Below are 13,873 nucleotides of genomic sequence, written 5' to 3' on the forward strand. Positions count from 1 at the left end.
GAAAGACATCTTTTCACGAGTTTTTCTTGTTGGATACATTACACTCTAAAAAAATCCTGGGTTGTTTAAACCCAATTTTGGGTCAAATATGGACAAACCCAAATGTTGGGTTAAAAATGTAATTTAAAAATGTAACCCAACCCAACAGCTGGATTTGTCCATATTTGACCCAAAATTGGGTTGAAACAACCCAGCATTTCTTAGAGTGTATTAAATCACACAACAATATAAAAAAAAACAAAAAAAAACACTGACAATCACTTGTCAAAGTTCAGCTTTTTTTTTTTTTTTTGCTGAAAAAAAATCTGTTTTTCAATGTCATTATGATTAGAATCAAATGAATTTTGTCTGACCCCGCTTGGGAAATGTACTAAATATATCCTCAAAATCAGAAACAACAGAACACGCATAGACAGAAATGAAGTGGCACCCTTTAAAATTAATTGTTTGAAAAACAGATGTTTTAAATAAATGATAACCTATGGAAACTCCAACTCTTTGTAACATCTTGTTCAATTTTGATTCTAATTATAATGTAACATTATTGAAAAACTCGGGGATTGGGGGCCGTGACTGGGTCTCTTAATTTGCCACACTGAAATCCTAGTTCGGGGGCAGGGGGTCTCCCGGTAAGAAAAAAAAGAAAAAGGTCTCCGGGTGGTACAAAACGAGTTCCATGGGGGACTTAAAATACCTCGAAAACAGTGCAAAAGTAGCCCGCGTGAAAATAAAATAAAAATATAATAATAATTTTGCAAACTAAAAAGTAAGAATGCGTTTTGACTCTATTCTTGAGCCAGCACATTATGTTGTAGGCTAGCCTAGGCTACTTGATTGCCACACATTAGCACATGCAGAACTATTTCATTGTCCCACCGAAAGAACCGTGAGTAGCAACACTTCACAATCATTCTGCCAATCTGCACCCAACTGTTTCTGGGTGGGGTCATCGCTGCCCTGCAGGGGGCCTCAGTCTGCCGCATTGTTCAGTATGCTAAAGCGGAACATATGGCGATAGCACTGTTGTGCTAATGTACTGAGTACTAGCCTACTGAAAGCACGTGATATTCTTTGAGGAACCATTAACAAGTGATACCAAGACCAGTAGGCCTATCTTATTTGCACAATCGTTGCAGAATGCAAAGGTAGAATATTGTATTTAATGGTAATAAATTAAGCACTATTCTAAGTTAAATATTTTTAGACCTACATAGATCTTTTTTTATGGGATTGTATTAAATTTAAAAAGAGAGCAGAATTAGTTTAACCTTTTTAACCAGTTCTCAATAGCAAAAGTTATAAGCGTGTTTTTCAGCATTTTCTTTTAATCAAGAAATAACAGCCTTTTAAATGTTGTACATTAATTTTGACTCGTTTTACGTTTAGGAATCCTTATAACACCGAAGCAGGATTTCAAGACATTTGAGCAAATCTGCACGTGAACCTAAAGTATGGGGTTTGAGTTCAATAAAGATTCAAAAGAAGTTGCAGTCAGTTCATCAGAAGCCTATACAAGTAGGCTATTATAATGTCTAATTTTATCCTCGAAAGGAAACGTGAATTATAGGTTTCAGAATAAATCAACTTTTTGTGGCAAATAATATTGTATATTATTGAGAGCCAAAGTCATTGTTAAGGCTAAAAGGGAACAGTATAGTGGATTCAGCCTTGAAAGATAATCCATTTTATTTATTATGTGTGTCGTGATTCTTGCAAACAATGCAAACACTGCTGAATTAGAAGATAATGTTCCCAGCTCTATTGATATAATCAACCTCTAATGTTACCACTATAGGCCTGTTGACAAAAATATCATGATAACCACCATATCAGTTAATGTCGAAATTGCATTTCATCACAAAGTGGCATGATTGATTTGTTAAGGTTATTTCATTAGGGTTGTTTGTCTGTGACCATGGCCTACTAGGATTTTTGATCATACAATGCCATATTTAAACAGAGTCTATGCTACTAGTTCAAATTACAGTAAACATAATAGGCTACCAGTAGCCTATAGAATAAACAAGCATTGCAATATGGCATATATCCAAAATCATTATTTATTTTATTTTTATTTTATTGCAAAACGTTGCATATAAAATGGTAAGGATTCATTTAAGACCTTTACGTAGGATTATATAAAAATTTCTCTTTGAGATCAAGTAGGCTAATATATTTTAGTGTAAAGAGTGAGAAAGGAAGTGATTAAAAAAATCTTTATTCATGTGACCTGTGACGCGATGAGATTTGACACGCCCCCAGTGATCTGCTGTCACGTGAAGCATTTAAACTGGCGCCATTTTCTGTGCCCGGTCTCATTCTGCCGCAGTCGGCGTCGCGTTCAGCAACCTTCCTGTGTGTTCAAGAAAAACTGTGAGGTAAGGAATACAGCTTCTTCATCAAACGTTCTTTCTATGGTAAAATGAAGTGTTATAACCTGTTGTTGCATTATATTGGTGTTTAATTTGTAATTCTGGGTCATTTGTCGTATATAAACGTTTTTTGCGTATTCGGAGTCTTTAAAATTATCTTTTCAAGTGTTTTTTGTTGTATTTGCTGATTTTATTTATAATGTTTCACATGTGATATATAAATCGTTTTGGGTCAGTCGGATTAGATGGCTTTCTTTGTTCATGATGTAGCTCAAAAGCTCTTCGTCGTGACCTAGTTCCACTGACCCATTTTTTACAAAGCGAGCGCGTCTAATATTGAATGGTTATTTTCATTTCGGCTTTACAAATGAATTTAGTCGAAAATCTGAAACCATTAAGTTAAAACGGGTCTGAAAAGATTAAGCGTTTCTTTGTGGCAAAATGGCTGCAGCACGCTGTGAGGAAGAGGGGATGGGTAGAAAATGGCGCTTCCTTGTTGCGCACTTTGAAACACGATGCGTCCGAGTAGCTCGACGAATTTGCTTCCATTTTACTTCCGTTCGGCCCTTATTTTATGGGTAACTTTTTTATAAACGTTTTTGCGTGGTAATATTGTTAAAAAATATATATTTTTCTGCAGAATACTAATCATGTCTGACGAGGGAAAGCTCTTCATTGGTGGTCTGAGTTATGATACCACGGAACAGTCTTTGGAGGAGGCTTTCTCCAAATATGGAACCATTGCCAAAGGTTTGTGTACACTTCAATTTAATTATATTTGTTGTGTTGAAATAACTGTTACAGCTTTATTTATGATTATTCGCTGCTTTTGTTGTTTTAGTTGATGTCATCAGGGACCGCGAGACCGACCGTTCCAGGGGCTTCGGCTTTGTTACGTTTGAAAATCCAGAGGATGCAAAGGATGCCATGGCGGCAATGAATGGAAAGGTGAGATATGTCTTTTTAACTATAAACCTGAATTTTAGCCAAATGTTTGTTTCTAAACTTTCATATTTAAATGGTGGCCATTTTGTTGCCTGCTGATTTTAGTCTATTTCACATTAAATTTGTAGTTAACCCAAAAAATGAAAATTAGTATTAGCCTCAAGTTGTTCCAAACCAATGTTTCTTCTCAACACAATCAATTTTGGTAACCAGACAGTTAATAGTAGCCATTGACTTCCATAATATATATAACTGTCTGGGGTTTCCTACATAATTCAAAATATTAGCTTGTGTTCAGCAGAAAAAAACTCATGCTGGTTTGAAACAACTGGAGGAATTGTTATTGAGTAAATTATGACAATCTTAATTTTGATCTATCCCTTAAAGACTAAGTAATAAGTGACATGAAATTCATAAGCTGGGCTTGAACCTAAAATGTAATAACCGTAAGATTGATCTTTCTTGCAGTCTGTTGATGGCCGCATGATTCGCGTTGATGAAGCCGGCAAATCAGGTGGACGGTCTGGTGGATTCAGAGGCGGTTCTGGAGGTGGCAGAGGATTCTTCAGGGGTGGCAGAGGAAGAGGTTTGTTTTAAACTTGGATATGTTTGCTAACAGATGGCCACATTTGCATTTGAAGTGGTCTTGACGCCATGTAATTATCATGACAAAGCTGATGGTCCACCTCAATGGGTCCTTCTTGAATGTCTTGCTTGCTCATGTCATGTTGACTTTGTATGCTAATTTCTTTTCTTTGTTAACAGGTGGTGGAGGATACAGTGGAGACAGAAGCTACGGTGGCGACAGGAGCTATGGTGGAGACCGCAGTTATGGCAGTAGTGATAGAGGCTATGGTGGAGGGGAGAGAAGCTATGGCGGAGGTGACCGTTCATACGGTGGTGGTGGAGGAGGTGGATACTCCAACAGGAGTGGTGGATACTCCAGCGGCGGCAGTGGGTACAGGGATAACAGGTGAGGGATCTCTTACGGTTGGAATGTTTGTGCAGGAGGAACAGTTTTTTTGGTCATGTAACCGTGAACCCCTTAAATATGGCAAATATTACTTTTGGTTTTAGGAGCCAGGGGGGATATGACCGCTCTGGCGGATCCTACAGAGACAGTTACGACAGCTACGGTACGTATTGCTTGATTGATTACTAATTTTTCTAGTCATCTGCACCAATAGATCTCAGGCCACTGTGTTCTTAGAATAATGTCTAGACCTAAGCAGAAAGAGAACTGCCATTTCAACTTTTGAGATCAGTCAACTTGGTTGCTTTATCATGGAATTGCTGACCACAATCCTAAAAGTCATTTTTCAATATTAGCGACTACAGTCGGTTTTGTGCACTTGATCAGAATAGTCAATAAGACCTTGTTCGAAAAGAATCATATCATGGTGTCAGTTCACTTTTTGGAAAGGATGTTCACAATGCTCCAGTGCCTTTACACTCTTGCCTACTTCTTGTCCTCAGCTTCACACGAGTAAAAAAAAATCCTGATTCCAAGATCCATCCCTACTACGCTGGCTGTATTTAAAAAGATGCGCTCTTCGAAGACCTTTTTTATTTTTACTTTTTTCTTTACGTTTTGTGTTCTGGTTCAAATGTTCTATTAAAGACAGACTCCTTTTTTACCGTGTCAAGTATCCGCAGGATGTTCCTCTCATTGAGGGGCTGCCTAAAATCCATGAGCATTCAGTTACTATAAGAGTTTCAAAGCCTAGTGAGGCTTCCTGTATCTGCCATTTTTTTACCTTGCGATTGTTATAGATGCTCACAGGGGGTTGAAATTGTCTTTGTTTTTCTTTTAGTATGTGTTTAAGAAATTGTCTCTGAAACCATGCGTGAAAATTGACCTGTCCAACACAGCCTGATAGCTTCTAAGACCAATTTCCTCAAATATCTTTGGACCAATTTCTTAATATCGGCTCACTGAAAGTGCTAGGGGCATTTGCATTTAAACTGAATTTTAAAGCGGCAGCTTCGCCATCAGAAAATATTCTAATCCGATCCTCCAGTAGAAGCTTGATAAGCTGTGATGTGCTCTTTATGACTCCTTGCCACCTCCATTTTGTGATGCATTCCTTTAGTGAAGCAAGGCAGGCATGTTGCGTTGGAGTTGTCTCCGGCAAACCTCCTTGATGTTGCTAAAGATTTGTAAATATTCATTATCCAAAGAGTAAACCACTACAGTGGGTCATTGAGCCTCATGTTAGGACTGATGACCCAAGGTACTTTGCTCTTTGCACAGTCTAAATTTATTTTTAAAAGTATGCTCTACTGTGGACTGAACTTATCCTCTTAAATGTCAAGGTTTTGTTCCCTCTTGGAAAGAAATGTGCTCTGTTTCTGTATATCAACACCTCAGAATCCTTTTTCTTTTTTGTATTAATCTGGCTTCATGAAGCCCATTAAAAAAATGGTTGGAAACTGCTCTGATTTCTTTTGCCTCCGATATTAATCTCAATGCAAGCCAGTTGAATGTTTTGGAATGGCTAGCTGGGAATTTAGCTTCTGGGATCTTAACTGTTCATCTAGGAAAATAAAATTTAGCTTTTGTTCAGCAAACAAATATGAAGATGAAACGTTGCTGTTATGGTATAGCAAGCAATGGCTCTGTATAATGCTTCATTGGATCCAAGAGTTCTCTGCTAGCAAATTCGGAAATCAACAATGTCCTTGGAGAATGAAGTGTTGTGCCTTCCGACTCAAGAATCCTGAGATGAAAGCTGCTCTCTTGACTAGGTCATTTGTGGAGATAGGCCTGTAATGTGAGGTAAAAACTTTTGCTCTCCTGTACGCATCCTACAACAGTTCTCATTGTCCATGTTTTCTACGAATATTGCCTCGACCAGTGATCTATTACGTCTGCAGAATCTAGTCAATCCTGTTCCTCATCTTCCCCCTTAAAAAGACAATAACAAGCTGCATGACTCGACTACTTTTTATAGTGCGCTCGTGTTTGGTGGAAAGTACCTCATGCCGCCCTTCTGATGAGATGTTTAAGTCCCTGTTCTGATTGCAATTTTTTTTTTTTTTGTCTGCACCCACTTTAAAGACTCATCTTTTTGTCACTAATGTCAAAACCAGACTTGAAATTTGAGATGTAGCCTTTGCGTCGCCTCATCGTCTTTTGAGTGATTCACTATGGAGTCCCTATAGAAATGCCTGGTCCTTTTTCAACATTTGTAGTTTTGTATGAATTTCTTGCTTGTTTATTCTAGAAATGTAAATAGTTTCTTATTTAAAGATGTTAAATGCATGGTTCTTACACTTGTTGTCCCCATCTACTGTATAGTAAAATATGCTTTTATTTTCCAGACTGATGCATTGGACGTGTTGCATTTGAGAACTAGCGGAGGAAGCTAACCTTTCAGAAGAAATGAATTAATTTTCATGGTAAAAATGAGAGGTATGCAGTTGCTTTTTAAAATCCACATTTGATTTAATAACTAGTTTCAGTAATGTCCAAATGTTCTATTAGAATAGAAATAGGTGTTTGAGTAAAATTAATTTGCTAGTTTCTTCTGATGTATGCTCTTTATTGTAATTCTTTCTGACAAAGATGTTTTTTTTTTTATTCTTCCCCCAGAGCTCATGGAAAGCTGTTGTTGATGAACCCATCTCTCCATAAAGAAAGCAAGGAAAGCACCAAAACACTTGCTAGAGATGAACAATCGATCGTCTAGATTGAAGTTTGTGCTGTATTTTTGCTGAAAGTGGATGTGACAATGGTAACGTCAACCAATAAGGCTGATTGTTACAAGGTGATGCAGTATAAAGATGTTCATTTCAAAGTCTTGAGAATGACAAAGGATTTCAATAAAGTTTGTTTACACTATTTTGTTTAGTATTTTGCTTTACAAGTTTATTAGCATAGGCTTTTCCCTTGAGGGTTTTTTAGCAGTTGCATACTTTCACCACAAGGTGGCAGTGGTGACCCAACTATAGTAGTGGTTCTCAACAGTTATGACTCCAAGGCACCCCATTTCAATCTTATTCCACTGGATAAAGATTTTTATAAAAATTTACTCTTTCATACAAATGCCCATGGATTTATACCACTTTCAGATCTAGAAGTCACATATTAGGCTACCTTGTCCAGGTTTGAAGACCAATAAAAGTTAAATGTCTTAAAATAAAAAACTTTATTTTGTTATATATTTTTAGAGATGGAACTATAGGACATTTCATGATTATAGTGACTAGAATGATCATGGTTATCAATCTCTTAGTATTATGTTCTAGAACTGAAATCATTTTCTTTTTTATATTGAAAAACAAAATTAGCAGCACTTTGTTTGCATAAGCATTACAATATTAACGATAACTGTATTTTAAATTCATTTCATCATAACATGTTATCTACGAACATGTACAACATTTTCAAATAAAAGTTGACAAGTCAGTGTTAACCTAATTTCTCAACCCTTGAACCAAATGTTTTTTTCGTTAAAGAGATGAGTTAAAATTATAGGTATATCTACCTTAAATATCTGCACTGTAAATAATTCTAAATACTTCGCAGGTCACAGCTCTTTGTAATGTTTTAGCAATACATTTCTAACATTTATGTTTAGAATTTTTTTTTAGAAATGCCTTTACAGGGACTTTAATGAAAATTCAAAAAACCTAAACAATTCTTAATTTATCAACCGGTTCAAATGAACAGCTTTGCATAATTCAGCCCAATTTTCATATTGGTCAGAACAAAAATGCTAGACCGGCTCAATGCCTTCCACCATGATTTTTAACACTAAATGAAGCCTACGTCATGCCGCCTGCGTGAGACTTTCTTTACTTTGCTTAATGCAAATACAGTTCTAATTAAAATATGAAACCATAATGCTAACCCTCAGGGATTTAATCCTGGCTTATCTTAACTGGTAACCATTTCATTCCTCCCACCTTGAAAGTAGTTTGCTGAGGCCCCCTAATGGGCTCTGGCTCTCTGGTTGAGAACCCCTGAACTACTGTATAAATGCTTGGTATATACATTTTAAATGCAGAAAATTAAAATGCACATTAGACTTTTGTGAAACAGTGACAAGAGTAAACCTTTATTTTAAAATTGCACATTTAATGTTACAGATGTAGTATATCCAAACATATCAAAACATGGATGATTGAACTCATATTGAACCAAACAACTTGGTTCTGGTTTTAACTAGTTTATCCAGTTTGCCCTTCCATGTTTAATTGTTCTTCATTTTTTCACGAATCCACTCAAGGTATTGGGAAATTTCAGTGTATCTTGTGCAGTACTCTCCATTTGACTCCCGTATGTAATAAGATACAATTCCCTCGGCAACGTCTCCACAAACAAGTGGACCCCCGGAGTCTCCCTGTGGATGATATCAGTTGATTATTAGTATATCCAGAATGCACTAGCAATACACGATAGATAATAATTTGTAAGTGATGCCACTTGAAATACCCCTGCTGGTCCAGTCTTTCCCCCGCTGCACACAGTGTCACTTGTCCCGCAGTTTTTAGAGTCCAACATAGTTACATTTGCTTCTTTGAGGACCATTGATAGAGACCCATGGTGGTAATCCTGCAAGCCCCAGCCCATGACCATGCAATCCTTTAAGGTTGCATGTTTGGGATTCTCTGTTTTTGGCAAGGCGATAGTCTTCACAGTTTTGTTTAAAGTTGCTGGGGTTTTAAGCTGAAAGGCAAGGTGCAAAGTTCTACATTTCTTTCTATGTTTTTCTGTATTTTAAAGAATGTATTCATTAGATTTTTAGTACTCATTAGATTAGATACAAGTTAATTCGATTTAGCAAAATGATATTCTGCAAAAATCAGATTTCTTATTATGAAAGGCCATTTTTTCAAAGGTGTGATTCCAATTTTAAATGGTTCAACGTTATATATTACCTTTAAAAGCATGATGTCATGACCTGGTGTATTATTGAATTGTAGATGTGGAAATGGTTGAACAGCTACACCGTCAGGTAAAAAGTGGGTGTCATTGACGCCTAAATACACCTTAAGATGACTAAAGATGACAACAACAAAATAAACAGATACAGAGGCCATATTTACACAAATATATATTTCAGGTAACACTTTACAACAAGGTCAATTAGTTAACAAGCAAATACATGAGCAATACATTTGTTACAGTCATTATTAATCTGTTAATAAAAGTACAGCTGTTCATTGTTAGTTCATGTCAGTTAATACATTTACTAATGTTAACTAATACAACCTTTGATTTTAATAATGTATTAGTACATGTTGAAATTAATATTAAACTAAGATTAATAAATGAAGTATTCATTCTTAGTTAATGTTAACTAAGGTTGTTAACTAATATGAACCTTGTTGTAAAGTGTTACCATATTTCAATACGAAGATATTGCCACTTTGGATATCAAAAGTCTCCTCTTTATTGTGGCATTTGAGGCAAGTTGTATACCCTTTCTAATTCCAAAATATGATAATTAATTTCACCTACTTGTGATTACAGTGGGCGGCTGTCATCACAAAATCCTCTCTTACCAAAAAACCACCACATATTGCTTTGGATTGAGTGTCATGAATGTAGACCATGTAGGGTCGACTGTGTGGAATGGAGACTTTACCGCCAACAATACCATCATGCATGGAGAAACCTAAGAAAGAGTTTAGTTCTATGAAACAATTCGACAGCATATTCTGAGAAACAAACTTTTGTAAATACATGATTAGATGTGATCACCTGGATTGCAGGAACGCAGCAGTAGCAGACCAGTTATATGCCAAAGGATGCCCATTGTTGACAGCTCAGTCACACTCGGTATGCACCACAGAAAGGTTGTCTCCTGCTTTTATACAGAGCCAAGAGACCCATACCCGGAAGTTAATGGTAGAAGCTGCATCATGCTCTGTACCCAGATCAGCTTCACTGATGTAACAGCATTTAAGCTTGTTATGATCACAAATCAGTGATTATCATCAGCTCTCGCTGTTTGACAACTCAAACTTTTGGAGATAACATCAGAAAGTGCACACGATCAGTTTTAAAAGTTGTGAGAATTTCAGTATCTGTAATTTAAGCAACTTCTGGTACCTCGTTTACCACACTACATCAGAGTACATCTTTGACCCCAGAACATCTGTCATTTTTTGTGGCATTAATACAGCAAGACCCTGGAAACGTCTCTATTGACATGGTAGCATCACGTAAACTGCACATTTGTGATGTGAATCTGCTCTTTCTTCACATTACAAAGGTACTCTTTTGAGATCTGGAGACTGGAAGCCATCGGAGTTCACTGAACCTCTTGAGCATGTGTGTGTTCTTTGTGTTTCCATGTTGCTCAAGACACAACTCATTCAAGTGTCATCTTTTGTGGTGGAATAGACTCTAGCATTTAACCTCTTCACACTGACAGTCAAAGACTCCCTCTTTCAAAGATGGGTCCTCATTGACCAAAATCTTGTTGGGATGTTATCCATGTCTTTTAGATACAGATACACTTGTCTAAAGGGGGTTGTCCATCTAAGTTGTGACATCCTCTTTGACAGTTGTCTGGTTTCCCAGATGTACAGCTCTGGCCACTTGGAAAAAAGGTGAAACATCTTGACAAACAGAAATTAATCTGACCAGAATAATCTACCAGAAGATGTGACTAAAACTGAGAATCTTCACAAGCAAATGTTATGCATTGAATTCAAAGCTTGCACTGTAAATTCGACTGCTGTGATAAAATGGTACAGCGAAGTGAAGTTACACCAATGGAATTACATTTACCTGCCCAAATAAATACGCAAACAGCAATCCTAGAGGGTTTGCTGTGCTTGCGTGATCACCCTTAAAGTTGTTCAGCAACAGAGTTCAGTGGGCCAGAGGGTTTTGTAGCTCCTTGTAGAGTCCTCCAAAACAGGAAATCCATTTTCATGGCTTTCATTACACGTCTTTGATGGATGTAATAAAATGCGCATTGAACAAAAACGCTGTTTTGAGTACCTGTGATATTAGCGATGTGGTCACATAGTTCCTAAAGGCTGTAATGCTATACGCTTGCTTTAGCCATGCAAATACGCCAAGCAGTAGCACAGGAATGCCCATTAAGAAACTTCCTACGTCTAGACTGAGGTATGTTCTTCTCATACCTGAACCACAAGACGTTTTTATAATTATTGTGAATGAAGCGAGGCCGAGGTTTCTGTGAGCGAGGGATGGTGGGGAATGGGTTGCATGCAGAAGACTGGGTCTCGAACAGTAATGGGAATTGCAGGAGGAGGTTTGGAGAGGCCGAGCAGAAGAAAGGGGGGCAGCGGGGGGTGTCTAAAAGGACGTTTACCGGCAGACTGTCAGCTTTATTAGAACCAGGGGGTTGACTATGGGATGGTTAAGCAATTAGACGTCATGATAGAAGCAGGGAACGAAACGACAGTTGTAAAAAGTCCATCAATCACCGCGCAAATCGCGATTATGAAGAATAAAAGGAAATGACAACAGTGCGCTTCCAAATAAGAAAGGAGCATGACACACTTTGATATCTGGCCTCTCTTAAATGAAAATGCATAGGATCTAGTCAGGTCATGTCATGTCACTAGGTTTTATAAATAATAATAATAAATCATATCAAATCAATCTTCTGGATTTGAATGGTTTCCGTTGATAATGACTGAGTGTGGTTCGTGACTTCACAAATGTTCACTGTGATGTTTTGCATCGCTTTCAGGCCTAATCACTATTTGCATCGTCTACTCACAAACAGAAGCTGTTAAGTTTATTTTGCAGTTCTCAGAAGATCACCAGATAAAGCCTTGCATTGTTACGTGCCACAGGGGAAATGTGTGAGATATGGTTTTGAGTATGTTTCGATATGTGACCCGCATATGCCTCCCTGAAGCTCATCTCTGAACCAGTCAAGACTAGAAGAGGATAGGAAAGGAGACATGAATTAAGAGGGGAAGATGAGCAGTGACAATGCGTTCCAGACATGGCTAAATACCTGTTTGTCTGAGCACTAAATCCACCCTTTGCTGCTTCCCCATAAAAATTCTACTCTTTAAATTTATATTTTTCCTACATTATTACTCATAAAATGGATCATCTGTGTCTGTGCTAGTACAAAACAGAGGTGTTTCATTTGAGTGATGAGAAAGGGTAGTCTTAAAAGACAAAATAGCTCTATAAAAGTATACGACTTGTGCACTATTTTTAGTTTTCTGAAGACAGGTTTTTTTTTGTGAAGAACAAGTGCAATTTACGCCATTATTCTTTGACAGTTACTTGAATGTCAGAATGTCAGTAAAAACTTTTAAGTTGTATGATGAGCTGTTGATTGTAGTGTAACTTGATCTACTGCCTATGTACATTGAATTGTTCATTACTGTAATTTATATATGTACCTACTATTTATTTTTCATTGTCTTCCTTGTTTTCTTAATGCTGACATCCATTGTTGCTGTATTTGAATGTTCAAGAAAGTTTTGTTTATATCTGTATTATCTTATTTGTTCATAAATCACTCAATAAAGTTTTCTTTAAAGTTTATATTTCTATAAAATACAAAATACATAGAAGCCTGATTGGCAGATGGATTGTACGTCAACGGCGCCGCCATATTGGTCCAGGCAACTTGCCGTAACTCTCATATGTGGACTGAGAAAAGAACCCTGACTATTTTGAGGTTTTACAAACCGTCGTACAATCCAAGCCATTTCTCGGGGAATTACCTTTCACATGTAAGTCTGAAGAGTTGTTTTTGGTTTTATTTGGTCATTATAACATTATGTTGACAACTAGTTGGCCACCAAAGTCAGACTATTAATAGCTAGCGATAACGCTAGTTTAGCTATGAGAACTGAGGCTTTATAAGAAATAATATAAAGTTTACATGATTCTCTTGAAGTCTGAGTTAATATTAGTTTATATTATGAATTAATCCAAATCGCAAGTGAGCCAGATGCCTTTGACAGGATAGCTCAGGCTGTCAGAATTACAGATAGAGCTAAACCGTCTAATCTCACCAAAGAACAGGTGTTTTGATTGCTTGTCATCTAATCGGCTCATTTATATTTTTTTCCCTATTTTAGCCAGTGGCAACCAGGATAGCGCAACCATCAAGGATGACTGAAGAAAGCCTGTCAGTGGACTGTTCTCTGCATTTCCAACAGACTCTTCGGCCTATCATATTATTATATGACTTAAACAATTAAATGATGTACTTTTCACTACTGACTATTTTATTTGCTATTTTTATTGTATTGACTATTATTTTACAGTTTATGATATATATATATAATATAGCCTATACTATTTGGTGTTTTATTAAAAGTTATTATATTACTACTATATTATACTCAAACTCAATTGTATTTTTAGGCTATTATTATTAATATAGGCTATTAATAATAATAATATGCTATAGCATAAAACTTCCCTATTGAAATAATACATATGACGTTAAATTTCACTTATATTTTCATACAATTATATTGTACTGTTGTACTATAAATGTTTTTCCGCTGTAACTTAAATGTTTACTGTATCCATTAAGGATGATCTTATAATTAGGGGTACAAGCTGTGATATTAATGTGGCCCAC

The 13,873-nt window shown here is 36.7% G+C and overlaps 2 protein-coding genes across 8 annotated transcripts; one reads left to right on the forward strand and one right to left on the reverse strand.

The window, feature by feature from the left end:
- Positions 1-2,240: 2,240 nt before the first annotated feature.
- Positions 2,241-13,506, forward strand: cirbpb (cold inducible RNA binding protein b). 6 transcript variants are annotated; one of them, XR_013795375.1, is made up of 8 exons: positions 2,241-2,378; positions 3,013-3,122; positions 3,214-3,320; positions 3,786-3,903; positions 4,083-4,290; positions 4,395-4,453; positions 6,642-6,732; positions 6,913-7,161. XR_013795375.1 is itself a non-coding variant. In XM_079593254.1 (7 exons), the coding sequence occupies exons 2-7, from the start codon at positions 3,023-3,025 to the stop codon at positions 13,400-13,402; spliced, it is 633 nt and encodes a 210-aa protein (XP_079449380.1). In that variant the 5' UTR covers positions 2,241-2,378; positions 3,013-3,022; the 3' UTR covers positions 13,403-13,506. The 6 variants fall into 6 exon arrangements, 2 of the variants coding, with proteins under 2 accessions (XP_079449380.1, XP_079449381.1); XR_013795374.1 differs by lacking the exons at positions 6,642-6,732; positions 6,913-7,161 and adding an exon at positions 13,362-13,506 and having other exon boundaries at positions 4,083-4,289; positions 4,387-4,453; XR_013795376.1 differs by lacking the exon at positions 6,913-7,161 and having other exon boundaries at positions 4,083-4,289; positions 4,387-4,453; positions 6,642-6,715.
- On the reverse strand, positions 8,358-10,211 carry LOC306988329 (granzyme-like protein 1). 2 transcript variants are annotated; one of them, XM_079593252.1, is made up of 5 exons: positions 10,030-10,211; positions 9,787-9,943; positions 9,204-9,324; positions 8,758-8,991; positions 8,358-8,665 (listed from the first exon to the last, which is right to left on the reverse strand). In XM_079593252.1, the coding sequence occupies exons 1-5, from the start codon at positions 10,082-10,084 to the stop codon at positions 8,516-8,518; spliced, it is 717 nt and encodes a 238-aa protein (XP_079449378.1). In that variant the 5' UTR covers positions 10,085-10,211; the 3' UTR covers positions 8,358-8,515. The 2 variants fall into 2 exon arrangements, with proteins under 2 accessions (XP_079449378.1, XP_079449377.1); XM_079593251.1 differs by having other exon boundaries at positions 9,787-10,146.
- Positions 13,507-13,873: the final 367 nt, after the last annotated feature.

This window comes from Phoxinus phoxinus, assembly GCF_949152265.1.
Source record: "Phoxinus phoxinus genome assembly, chromosome: 20".
NCBI lineage: Eukaryota > Metazoa > Chordata > Actinopteri > Cypriniformes > Leuciscidae > Phoxinus > Phoxinus phoxinus.

Excerpts from the sequence above, each read along its gene's own strand:
- cirbpb (XM_079593254.1), top strand. The coding sequence starts at position 3,023 with ATGTCTGACGAGGGAAAGCTCTTCATTGGTGGTCTGAGTTATGATACC. Across the intron at positions 3,123-3,213 it reads ATATGGAACCATTGCCAAAG|TTGATGTCATCAGGGACCGC; the intron begins GTTTGTGTACAC and ends TTGTTGTTTTAG. Across the intron at positions 4,454-13,361 it reads AGACAGTTACGACAGCTACG|CCAGTGGCAACCAGGATAGC; the intron begins GTACGTATTGCT and ends TCCCTATTTTAG.
- LOC306988329 (XM_079593251.1), bottom strand. The coding sequence starts at position 10,013 with ATGTATTTACAAAAGTTTGTTTCTCAGAATATGCTGTCGAATTGTTTC. Across the intron at positions 9,325-9,786 it reads GCCGCCCACTGTAATCACAA|TCATCTTAAGGTGTATTTAG; the intron begins GTAGGTGAAATT and ends TGTCATCTTTAG. Across the intron at positions 8,666-8,757 it reads GAAAGACTGGACCAGCAGGG|GGAGACTCCGGGGGTCCACT; the intron begins GTATTTCAAGTG and ends TATCATCCACAG.